General features: G+C 37.1%; 1 protein-coding gene across 3 annotated transcripts in view; it reads right to left on the bottom strand.

The window, feature by feature from the left end:
• The window catches only part of KIF16B (kinesin family member 16B), a 292,796-nt gene that overhangs the window by 223,675 nt on the left and 55,670 nt on the right, over positions 1 to 13,451 (bottom strand). For all 3 annotated transcript variants that reach the window (XM_008055925.1, XM_008055926.1, XM_021711308.1), the window contains exons 10-12: positions 13,164 to 13,339; positions 7,077 to 7,142; positions 3,800 to 3,859 (exon numbers count right to left, since the gene is read on the bottom strand). In XM_008055925.1, the coding sequence (XP_008054116.1) occupies positions 3,800 to 3,859; positions 7,077 to 7,142; positions 13,164 to 13,339 (302 nt within the window). The remainder of the gene's footprint in view (positions 1 to 3,799; positions 3,860 to 7,076; positions 7,143 to 13,163; positions 13,340 to 13,451) is intronic.

Here is a 13,451-nt window from a genome sequence, read left to right as displayed (position 1 = left end):
AGTGGATACACAGAACACATTGTAGAGTCTAATAAAATTTTCTCTCATTACCTGACTGCTGAGACCTGCCTCTTTAATATATGCACATGCTCTACTGTCAAACACTTTCAAAATAACTCAGAACGCTGGGATTGCTTATGCTGTCAGCTTGAACATAAGAAAGAGGCTGCCATCTGCTGTGACTTCCAAGCAGGGAAGCAGGGCGTGTGACAGTTATGGATGACTGTCATGACCCCGAGTCAGAAAGGGAACTGAGGCCTAAGATCCGAGTTTCGAGTTCCCAGGATAAAAGCCCGAGGCTCCAGTCACTACCTCCATGCTGCCATCAGCTCTTCTGAAGACAGTCAGTGCCTGTTGTAGAGCAGAATCCATGCAATGGTCCCTCACTCTCCCTCTACCCTCCCTCGACAGGACAGCGGATGCCACTCATCTGGAACAGGGATGCCCAGACTAGATACAAAAACAAGGGAACAAAGTCACTCCTCGCTTTTGAGCAAACAGAAACTTAGTACCTGGTGATTTCCAAGGAAATGTAGGGAACTTTCCAGAATAACTTGGACTTCAAAAGACATTTGTCCTTCACACAGACTTTAGACTCCTACCCCTGCATGAGAAGGAGTTCTCCTATTTTGCTGAAGCAACTCCTTATGAAGTATGCTGATGAACTAATCTCAAGTCTCAAAACTGAACAAAGACACACAAGCACACAGCATAGGCAGCTTATCAATGACAAAGATAATTCTGATTACTGAGAAGATGGTTTATACTCTTTTCGCTAGTCCTCTCTTCAAACAACACCCATGAGTCTCCGGTGAAATGATTCTCTAATAAAAGGGGTCACGAAGCAGCTCCTTGACATTCTTCTTACTGTGCCCACAAGCACTAAAGTGGCCCTCATATACCTCTTTCAATGCCCTGGGAGTGTTAACTTTCTCAACCTTCTCTCCAAGCGTCTCTCCTTGGACACAGAGTACTTGGAGGAGATAATGATTGACAAATGGGCAAAGTTAACAACAGCATTCTGACGATGAAGATAATCCAGGGAATTTACTGCTTTGCTGGTTCTGTCTCTACAAAATGTGCAAATTTAGTAGAAGAGTAAATCCCCAGAATTTGAAGATTTATATTTTCAGATGGGCATGTGTAGATGAAACCACTGGTCCCAAAATAGAATTCTTCATTTATACTTTTACAAGGCCTCACTGAGATGAAACATACTTCTTTCTCCCCTAGACTTCCAGTTCAGTCAAGTAGCCTGCATTTGGTCAAGGGGATGCTGGCAGACACAATACATGAATAGGCTTGATGTGTACTTGCATGACTAAGCCTGTCTGCTTGTACCTTGGTCAACACTATAAGAAGAGCATGGCCCAGACTATCAGCTGGTCCAAGAAGACAAGAGACATATAAAACATGCTAGAAACCGAACTACAGCCTGGACTGAGCCCAGATGAACCAGACTTGAGCAGCTAACACCCAGCCAATTGCACTGGGTTAGGAAAAATAAATGATGGATATGTGAAGGACTTTCAAGGGTAACTATGACTTCAAGGGACCTTTACTCTACACAATGACTTGACATTCCTACCTCTGCATGAGAAGGGGTTCACCTATACTCCTGAAGCAACTCCCCATAATACATGTGGGTAAACTAAACTCAAATTTCAGAACTGAAATGGGAAATAAAAGCACACAGCACAGACGGTTGCCACTGAGTTGCAGTAGATTTAATGCAGCATTTCTGGAATAACAACTGACTGACAGAACACACAGACAGTGGAAATATGGGAGAGAATCACAAAAACCATGCAGTTTCAAACTAATGGAATAACAATTTCTAAAGAATGTTTTCTTAAAAAGCATTTGAGCAGCCCTCTTCTTCACCTTAGCCCTCAGGCACGTCTTCCAATAAGAGTTGAAGACAGCCCTTGAAATATCAAATGTGAGCAGAAAATGACTACAGACTTAAAGCACAAATACCCTCAGAGCAATCTAAAATGGGTTTACAGGGTTGAGGGAAGGGAAAAATTTGAAATAGCATTTAACACATAGAGCCTATCACTTTTTTCTCCTCACCTGAAAAGTCATAAAAAGTAAAAATAATTAGACATATAAAAAATAGGTTTGGAATTGAAGGAGGATTTACTTTAGGGCTCAAAATAACCCATAAGAATAAGAAAGCATTTAGGGCTTCACCATCATGACTCTGGTGCGGATACCTTTATAAACCCCCTACTACAGTGACAAGGAGAATGCACAGCAGCAGCAGAGATGAAGCTTAAATCTTTCAATTTCTCGCCGCATTGCCTCCTGTGCTAACGGGCACGCCATGTAGTAATGACTTTTCAAATAGCTAACGGATTTCTTTCTTTCCCTAAATGGAGAAGACGTTAGTCTTCCTTCTTTGGAAAATTTCCTGAGGCAAGTTACATCATGGCATAGAAAGTCAAATGACTTGGGCTTCAGGGGTTGAGGCATCACCTTGGAGTAGCTGCATCTTAAACAAAAAAAGTCACGCCTTTGGCAAGCTTATTCCACATCTGAGTACTGTGAGATACAAGTAAAGACTTTGCTCAGTTTCTTGCACAAAAATCTCTCAACAAAGGAAATACTGTGAAGTACCTGAAAATAATGGGACATTATCATTACAATCAGGAGGAGAGAAAAGAAAAGTCTAAACACAGAAACTCTCACTTCTTGCAGTGAGAAGTAGCTGGAAAGAATATCTCTAAGCCCATCATGACTCACCACCATCTACAACTTAAGCACAACTTCTGACCTCATGAGAAACAATCATTTTAACTCCCAGCGCAGGCCAAGTTGCCTCAATGGTACAAGGAGAACTTTACATAATATAATGCTGATCCCGTGCTCACCAACAGTTGTTCGACACAGAACTCCCTGGTGAATCCAGACCTTCAGAAGTCTGCCCCCATGAAACAGTAAATGGGTGTGCCATTTTCAAGGAGACCCAAGTCAGGGTTCTGCCAAGACATTCAAGTAAAGCCTCATTCATCTAGCCACCAATATCAGACAGAGATTTGAGTCCTTTGGGAAAGTTTTACCTCAACAGACCTTAAAAACAAACCTCGGATTCAAGAGCTTCTGAAGTGCCTTATTTCATGCATAAAGTCAGCCAGACCCTATGAAAACATAAAATTCAAATTTGAACCTCAAACCTGGTATAGCTGGCCCCCCACAGATGACAGAGGTTTTCCACAAACCGGGAACAAAAAGAAACTTGCATTTCAAAACACTGAGTATGAAAAATGAAGGCTATTACTGACATCTTTTCATAGTGAGTCTTGCCAGAAATGCAGACCATCCAGTCTAGTCCTTGAGACATGCAGAAAAATATTTTCATAGGAAATTACTAGTTTAGAAATTTATGAAATCTAGCCATGCCATGCTTTGCAAGCATATTCTACAATATTACCACGGGAAATTTTTTCATTTAATGTATTGACTTTTAACAAAAGCAGAAAGGCAAAGTGGATACCCTTGAATAATAAATAGTGTTCTAATATGTGCTCAGTCAACAATAGAAAAACTCCAACAAGTAAAAGCAAAAATCTTAAACAGCAACATAACCCGTACATGTTCAAACACACAGCTGTAGCATCTAACAGTCTCCTTTCCCAGCTCTTCAAATCAAACCAGAACCCCCATCCCACAGAAGCCACTAATTTGTTCCACTGATCTTACCTGAAGTACACAATTGCATGTTAAAAAGGAGAAAAAAAAGTTGTACCTATTTAATCCAGCATAGTAAGACTAAACACCTTTCCACAGTTCTTACTTTCAAAATATTTTGGGTTTCATTCCACTTATTTGTCCATTCCTTGGTCAATTCTTGAACCTAAAAAGAAAAATATACATATGTGACTGTTCCATAAGAAAATGTCTATGGTGTTTTTATAGCACGCTTCCAAATTCTAACAGCTCATGAAAGAATGAACTATAATTTGTTTAATTAGGTACCAAATTTTACCCCTGAAAGAACCAATACAAAATATAAATCAAGCAAGATGATCTCAGCCTAAACCTACATTATGACAAATGAAAGAACAGACAGAAATTTGTAATTTGCCTAGAATTTACAAGTCTTTTTCCCAGTCTACTTAAATAAAATCTGCTTCCTTAGATTATTAACCAAAATTCCAAGTTTAAGGATGACAACAGTTCATTAAACAGGTTAATTTTTCATGATTATACTTTAGATCCTAAGAAATAGTGATTTATTTTTTTCCTTCTAATTAGGTGTGGTGACTAAATCACCTTGGATGCTACAGCTTTCTTTTAGGAGATAATCTGCTTTTGCAGTTAATTAATGGGGTTTATAAATCTCATTTTGTTTTGTTTTTTTAAAGGTAGTTCTTTAATTGACTCTTAGTAAAAGCAAAAATCTTTTGATAAAAATCGCCTCTTTCCAATCTGTTCTAGCATAGGGAAAAAATATAAAATATCCCCAATTGTTGAACATATAGTACAGTTGGAAACTGCTTCTCAACGTTAACAGAAATATTCTGCTAATTCCAAAAAACTTCTTAGGCAATCCTAGAGATTAAGAAGCAAAAAAGTGATAGCTGAATGAATGAAAAATGTGTTCTGTGGAAAAGATTAAGAAAGAGCAGCTTCAGTAAGGGGAGAACTCATCCTTCCCAAGCCTTGGTCATTCCTGCTTCCTCTTCACTCAGCAGCAGACACCAGCCCATTTAAGTCTCCTGATTTTCCCACTGGCAAGTTAACCAGGTCAACATGCACACACAGAACACATTTGTTATATTCTCATTGCTAAGAAACTTCCTACATGCCATTAAGTGTAGTCATCAGAAAGGGTATTCACATCAGCACACTTATGAACTCATTGGTGATTGACCAGAAATGGAGGACCAGGCGTAATGGTTTATCCAAGAGGAAAACCAAAACATATTGCACCCACCTGTGGTCAGTCTTTCAGTGGCCATTCGTTTTGCTCCTCAATTTACCTCAAGTAAGACTGTAAGAAATCTAAGTTAACTTTTTTTTTTTTTGAGTTGGAGTCTCACTCTGTCACCCAGACTGGAGTGCAGTGGCCACTCCCAGTCACTGCAGCCTCCACCTTCTGGGCTCTGGCGATCCTTCCGCCTCAGCCTTTCAAGTAGCTGAAACTACAGGTGCGCTACCACGCCTGGCTAATTTTTGATTATTGTAGAGATGAGGTCTCACCAAGAAGCCCAGGCGAGTATCGAACCCGTGGACTCAGGCAATCCACTCACCTCAGCCTCCCAAAGTGCTGGGATTACAGGCTGAGCCACTGAGCCCGGCTAACTCTTTCTTTAAATAATGTCACTTATTTTACTAGTTATTAGTGTCAAAATCTACCATCCTCTCAGTGAAAAACAAAAGAAACAGAACTGAAAGTGCCTCTCTATGTTTTGCTTATTTTTACTTGTTTGATAAAAATGTCCTGAGTTATCTGAAACCAGTCCTACACTTCAGTCCTTCATCTCATCACATGAGCAGTACCAACTCCACAGTATCATGATAGCAACAAAAGTCACATGGCTTTCAGGGCTTTTTGTTTTGAAAAAGTATCCAGAAAGGGAATATTCTTATGTTTTCACTTCACAAAGAAGGGAAAGACTGATATAGTGAATTTCCTAATTTTTACTAACCAGTTAACAGACTGTCACTGGCAATTCATCTGAGAGCACAAAGCATTCAACACAAATAATTCTGCATTTTGCCAACAGATGAGCTTCTCACTGAAGAAATATGAGTGAATCAATCCTTTTGAATCCAATCAGCTACTTCTAGCTTTAAAAATAATAATATGTATGCCATGGATTTATTTTACCATTTTATTTAAATCAAATAATACTCATTTAAAACATTAATAAAATGCAAATATGTGATACCACCTCTAACAATGTGATCAGGTGATGAGATTTATAACCAAACAGATGGCAAACAATTAAAAAGGGTCAGCAAAAAGCTAGATGAAAATTTAGAAAATGTTAGGAACAAGATAGGTAGTCATTTCTGTCACAGCATGTATAAAACATTCAAATTAATATGTTTATTGGTTTCTATTAACTTGCTTGGTATTAATGAAAACTATTACTGAGAAACAATTTAAGATTACATTCATATACAATTTAAATTATAGTATTCTAAATTAGAAATTGAAGTACTACTACATAAGATTTCATGAACAAAACAGGGATTAAAAAACTAAGGTTTTTACTAATGCGATTAACAGCATACTATTCAGCATAATTGTCTAGGGGACATGTCAACAAGTTCCTAACTACAACCCAATTTTTATCTCCCATATTGTATATTCTTGATAGTGCTTTTACCAAGAGAAACCAATTTTCTTTTTCAATCTGTTTTAATCATTTGGCACCATGAACAAAATCTACTCCAAAATTTGTTAATACCTATTTCTCTTTTCATAGAAGGTTTTCTTTTCAAACAAAAAATAGCATAGCACCTTGGCAGTCATAAAACCGGTTTTCCAAAAGCGCCACATTTCCAAATGCACCAACACATACATTGGCTTCAGCCCATAACCACTCTTTTCCGGTTACACCCTTCTACTCTCTCCCTTCCTCATCTAGCATAAGAAAAACTAAGCACCTATCTAGAGTAATCAGAGATTCCCCAAGTGCTGGGTTTCCCACTGGAAACAAAGTAAAGGGATGACAAAAAACTAAATGGTGGTGCTCAAGAAGCTATGAGGACCACTGCTGCTTCACAAACGTTGAACTTGGCCCCCCTTGACTCAGAGCTCATATCTACCCTGAAGGTCCAAGTGACCTCACTGCTTTGTCAGGAGGGTATGCATATCAATTTAGTTGTAGTTAACTATCATGTGCCAAACAAATCCCATTTATTAAATCGCAGAAAATGTGATGCCTATGTAAAAAGTCAACTATTGTGACTCTTTAAAAATAATCATCAGGAAAGGAGAAGGCTAAGCATAATACAAAAAGAAAATGAGTCTCAAACAGTAAGCCCTGAAAAGCATGCACTTAAAATAATAGTGAAAGTTATGCTTTTAAAAAGAAATAAGTCAAAGTATCACTTACTCTTGCTTCATTCTGCTGCAGTTTTTCCTCCATACTCAAAGCTGTCGGAGAGTCTAAGAGGGCAATCTGTAATTTGAACCATGCAAGAGATCAGCAATTAACAAACAGCAATCATCTAGAGGATTCTTCCAGGAATACAAGAAATTACCAAAAATTACAAAGGCACTATACTATTATATAAAGGTAAAATGCAATACCCCACACCCCCCAAAAAAGTGTCCACCATCACCAAGTCTTTAACCCATGGAACACATACCTCATATTCAAAACCATGGCACCTCAGTACACTGACATTTGCAATACAAATCAGCAAAGCGAAAGTTGTAACATATTGACATTTTACTGAAATCAAACATGATCTAAATCCCTAGCTCTTAAGAATTCTTCTTTTTGAATATGCACCAAGTAAAAATTCAAAAAGTACGATGCCTAAGTCTTGCTCAACCAAAGGCCTCTGAGGTCCATCATTGCTGATATATGTAAATGAATATCATTTATTTTCACTGCTAGGTGGTATTCCATGTGGGACATGGCTACTACGCTACAATCTCTGTACCCATTTCCTTCTCCAAGTTGCAGAAGTGTAAAGATTGATGTGAAAAGGATAAACGTCAAAATCGGTTAAAACTGGGAACGACAAACAGACAGCGGGAGAGGAAAATGGAACCAAACTGGGACTTCAACTGCACCCATAACAGTTTAGTTCCTAGTCTGAGTTGCAGGGACACTGTGCTTCCTATTCTTCTTCTGTCTAACTTGCTCACTGCCTAAGATATGATTAGGAAGAAAAAAGAGAGGGAGTCTTCCTCCCACCCCACCCAACGGCAATGGCTCTTTCCCAACTTGGTTGTGTAAACTTAGTTATTCTGGTCATACGCAAGTATGTTTTTGTTGTATATTTAAAACATAAGCAATATATAAACATTATTCTGAATATTGCCTTTTTTACTCAACAATATATCTTGGGGAAAATTCAGTAAAAATAAAGCTTCTTCATTCTTTATAACAATTCCAATTTCATTGTATAGTATACCATTGTTTGAAAATTCTACGACTCATGTTAGTACTCTTCTGTCAATGAAAATGTAGTTTTTTTCTAATCTTTTGTTTTACCAGCAATGCTACAATGACTATCCTTATGCCAGCTGCCCACAGTATACATGGTTCTATTAACAGAATAAATTACAAGAAGGATTTGTGAGTCATTTACATGTATGCTTTTTTTAAATTGCCAAGTTGTCCTTCCCAGAGGCTGCAGTATGGTTTTGTAACTATTAATTTTTCCAATTCCCATTCCTACAAAAACACCCATGGGGTGGTCTTCTTAGGTTCAGTTAAACATGCAAACTAAAAAGACTTTCGTGAGTTGCACTTGGCAACTGTGTACTCAATAGAAAGCAGAGCTGCCCAGCAGGGAGCAAAGCATCAGTCTTGGTGGGCAAGGCCCTCATGACAGTAAATTCAGTAGTCCTCAAAGATGTCCAGGAGCTACCGTCTGTGCCCTTCCGAGTAACCACTCATGTGAGGGGCTAAGATTCACATGGACATGTTTAGAAGCCCATGCTCAAAGGATCCAGCATCTCTTTTAACAATGCCATAGACATGTCTGCAAGGAGCACTCCCAGTTACAAGAGTCACTGCCTTTATAGAAACTCAAAACTATGGCTCTGCAGCTGGCCTTTACAGTTTATATATAGTTCACCCTAATCTAGATGCAATTCACCAAATGGGGTCATTTTTATGTTGCCTGGTTAGACAGCTGGCATTCCGCTTTTATCTGGCTTAGAGAGAATGAAGTCATAAAGTTAACCCAAGGTCAAACCCATCCTCAATGAAGAAAAAGGAGCTTTGTTAACACATTACTACAACACATTATTGCACCTAACATGTTGTCTTGCACACAGATGGTACTTAATAAATATTTTTCATGAAGAAATGAAAGTGGCAGATGTTAATATGACTGTATTGTTTATATGTAGGGTTGACAAATTTCAAAACAATTATATAGCCCTTTATAATGTGGGTAAATTTAAGAATCCACTGTTGGGACTTTTTAATCTATAATTAAAGTTGAAATATTTCTACCATATTGTCAACTAATTATATAATCACTGACTGAATAGATGCACAAAGGCTATTATGACCACCAGCCCGTCTGGAAAATTATTTTGAAGCACATATAAAGAAAGACCTAAGTTCTTTTAAAAGAAATATTGGATAAAAGTAAACTATTTTCAATTAAATTATTCCTTATAAGATGTCTGTTTAGAAGCAAAATGTTCAGGATTAAATAATATTTAGATTAAGTTTGCATGTTGTTAAACCAAGTGTAACACTACCTCAAAAACACTATTACAAAAGTGTAGTAATATCAACTCAAGCAGTTCTTGTCTCCTACAGCTGTCAATATACTGTATAATCTAAGCTCTTTGATATTTGCCCATCTAACAGGTGAAAAGCACATTCTGTTTTTTAAGAACTTTGAGCCATAACTTACGTGCAGCCAAATGCACAAATCTTAGGTCCACTGCTTGATATATCCATAAACAAACCTATGTATACCCATTTCTCTATTCTTAAAACATGCATTTATTGTATTTCAAATGACGTTTCATACATATAGTAAGCCATTTGAAACTCTTTTTTTCTATGTTGGGTTGTGGTGTTTTTATTTTTGTTTTTTTATATAAAGGCTCTTTTAGAAACAAAGAAAGTAGTCTTTTATTGCGTTGGTGGAAATCTTTTCCTGATTTGTACTGATTAGAGCAAATCTGTGTTATATAAATATGTTTGTGTTATATAAATATATGTTATATAAATATGCCATATCCTTACTATTGTCTATGTGAGCTTTCACAGAATGAGAAAGAAGAGTTCAAGTTTTCTGTGGCAAATGCATGTTGCTCTGTCTCCTGCTAATTCCAAGTTTTTTTCTTCATGAAAGTTGATGTCACATCTGATTTTAACTGCGCTCTTTGTTGTGATTAAGTGCTTCTTTTTCAAGCTTACAACCTGCTGTTTTTGCACTGCTTTCTCTCCACTTGAATTAGCTGGTTGGCCTTTGCTCCTTCACACAAACAACATAAAACTGAGTTTTACTTTGTGATCCTGAAATGAGTCTCCTTAAACGTTTACATATGATACTTTAAAAATTATCTTATAACCCAGTTACAAAGAAATGAGTGATTCATTCTATTTCCTCTTCTCTTTCCCACTGTCTTCTTTGCTTCCTAACTTTCATTGCTTATTTCATTTCCATATGGTTTAATTTACTTGCTGTCTCAGATACATTCAAGAGAGTCATGAGATGTTTTCTCTCTGCAAATTTAAGAAATATCTGAAAATGTTTAAATATAATAAAAAGAGAACAAACACTTGAAAAGAGAAGATAATTCGAATGTTCAACTTCATTAATCATCTGAGAAGTGCAAAGTAAAATTATCCTGTGATACTGGTATCTATCCATCAAAATGGTTACAATGAAAACTGGACAATACCAAGTGCTGACAAGAATCTGTAGCAACTATTACTGTACTTTCATACACTGATGGTGGACTAAAAATTAGTATAACCACTTTTAGAAAACTGTTTGGCAATATCTACTGAAACTGAACACCAACTCTATTCTTAGGCATAAACCTAACAGAAATCCATCTACATGTTCACTAAAAGACATCTGGAAGTCAATAGCAGCACTAATAGCCCCAAACAGGAAATTCCCGAAATGCCTACCAAAAGTAGACTAGATAAGTGAGATCAGCCGGGCATGGTAGCGCATGCCTGTAATTCCGGCTACTTGGAGGCTGAGGCAGAAGGATCGCCGGAGCCCAGCAGATAGAGGCTGCGGTAGCCGGGAGTGGCCACTGCACTCCAGTCTGGGTGACAGAGTGAGACTCCAACTCAAAACAAAACAAAAAAAAACTGATGCACATGATATTTCATAATGGTAAATACATAAAATTATTAAAAGTAGATGATTTTTTAATTTAGCTGTTTTTTTACACTAAGTAAAATTCATTTTTGTTGTTGTTGTTGTTGTTAACCTAATTTTTTTTATTATAAAGATGTGGGGAACAATTCAAGGTTAGGTACACAAACATTGACTATGCAGGTGCCCTTTGTTGATGAGGTATGCCCTTCCCTCCCCTAGCAGTTTCCCTCAACTGCCAATCCCACTCCCCTCCCTTGACAGTTTCCCACTACTGCCAAAGCCTTTCTCATAGTATTCCTAACTAGGTAACCCTAGAAATGAAATTTTGACTTGGATAATCTTCTCAATGAATCATGGCAACATGTGGAATGGAATAACGTCCTCAAAAAAATTTATACAGAGATGTTGAATGGGCATTTAAGAACACCTGCTTTTTTAATGAGCATCACAAATTGTATTAATTTAGGATAAGACTGTATTGTTTCAAAACAACCTATAGTATCATAGTATGATAAATTATTTTAAATTGTGACTGCAAAGTATTGCATTTATTAAAAATTTTATCATCAAATGTGTGTTAAAGTACAAACTTAGCTGTCTTTTCCATCCTCACCCCCAAAACTACAGCAACAAAAATACTCCCTTAAGTACAGTCTTAGGTCATGAAAAGAATGAGAAAAAAAATCACAAAATATAAGGCAACAATCTGGCATACCAATACGACTGAAGGTATACTTCAGAGAGAATGTGCAAAAATTTTAATAAATTAAAGTTTTTCTGTCTGTACAATAAGGCTTCTTTCAAGGATTTCCTCAGTTTAGTTTTAAAAGGATACTCTCTTTTTTTCCTTCATTGTCTTAACTTTTCACTAGGTTAAAATTCTACATGCAGCTTCTTGAACTTAACCTTTCAAGTACTTTCCTTCACACATAGTAATTTGAGTGATCCTATCAAATCATCATTAAATTCTTACTTTAGACAAATAATGTTTTAAAAACATTTCTGAAAAGGTCTCAATAACAAAGTATATAAATGAAAACGACTACTGTGGCTCATGTTATAAGAGCCTCAGAACATCACACAGAGCTGGACTATTCACATTGACAACTTCCCTTCATACAAGAGACGCTCCACATCATAAAGTAAGATGTATTTGGAGATACTCTTTAGCACAATGAATAAGTCTATTTAACTGCTGTCCACCATCTTGTAGGAAAGAACTGCCAGGCATATTTTAGGATACAGGAAATACAGTGAGGTTTTCAGCCTGCCAACATTTTCATAGGTCAAACCATGTATGGAATGTCAAGAGTTTCATATGCCACATAATCCTACATAGAAAGCACTGTTCTAGAGACAGCACTTTGCATTTAAAGAAAAGTGTTTCTTTTCATGATACACTTAAGACATCCCTTCGCAGGTTCAAGAAAACAGAGGAAGTGTATCTTTATTTTTCACTTTAGTCTAATTTCAACATTTAAAAAAAACTATCCTTGATTTTCTTTCAAGGGTGGCCTTTCTTCACAGCAGTATCTAGGCCTCCCAGAATTTAACTCACACCATTCATCACAGATTGCAACCAAGCAGACTGTAAGGAAGTTTACTGTGAAAAACACAATGACAAGGCACTAGAATCCCAAGAGACCCTGAAGTGAAGCCCCAGGTTCAGCATCTTGCCCAGGCCACAGGTATAATACACACTTGTCACTGAGCCACTATAACCACCTCTATAATGGGCAATATGATACAGAGATTCAGAAAGGTGTTGAAGTCTTTCATTCTGTTAAAATACACCTTAAAGTCATAAAACGCATGGGTAGAATTTAAATATTACTCTAAGCATCTCAATTTCTTTCCACTACAGGAGATTATACCACTAATCCCATTGCATACTAAATTTCCATCCATAATAGATAACTATTAGATAGTTAATCATTGCAAGCTTAGTGAATAAAATCTTACACACAGTGCCCATAATGAGTGCAAAGACCAGTAGGAGACTGATGTAAAACATGGACTGGCTAACTCACTCAGAGCCTTACTTAGCACTTATTTACTCAAATCGATACCATGAGTGAGAAAATTGTCTCATTAAGATCTAGAAATAGATACCATTACTCAAAGAAAATTATCCATAAATCTCAGAAAAACCCAACCTGATTCCCTTGAGCAAGCAGCGTCTTCAGTCTGGCTATTTCAGCTCGCAGCTCACGGATGAGTTTGACGTTGGCATCCTCATTAATGGTAGGCTTGTTGATGATGTTTTTGGCTCGATTTGCATAGCGAAGAGTACTTAGGGTTTCTCCATAATTGACATCAGCAGGTGAAATGGCTGTGAAGAATGTATTCAAAAAAATTTATCCAGCACTCCATGTTTCATTTAACACAAAGTTGGTTTGTAATTTGAAAGTCAGATTAACCCCAGGTCATTGGACAGACTAAAT

The sequence above is a fragment of the Carlito syrichta genome, unplaced genomic scaffold (genome assembly GCF_000164805.1).
Source record: "Carlito syrichta isolate Samal-C Ts95f unplaced genomic scaffold, Tarsius_syrichta-2.0.1 Scaffold302032, whole genome shotgun sequence".
Lineage (NCBI taxonomy): Eukaryota > Metazoa > Chordata > Mammalia > Primates > Tarsiidae > Carlito > Carlito syrichta.
The sequence above is the reverse complement of the archived record's forward strand: the minus strand, read 5'-3'. Positions and strand labels throughout refer to the sequence as shown.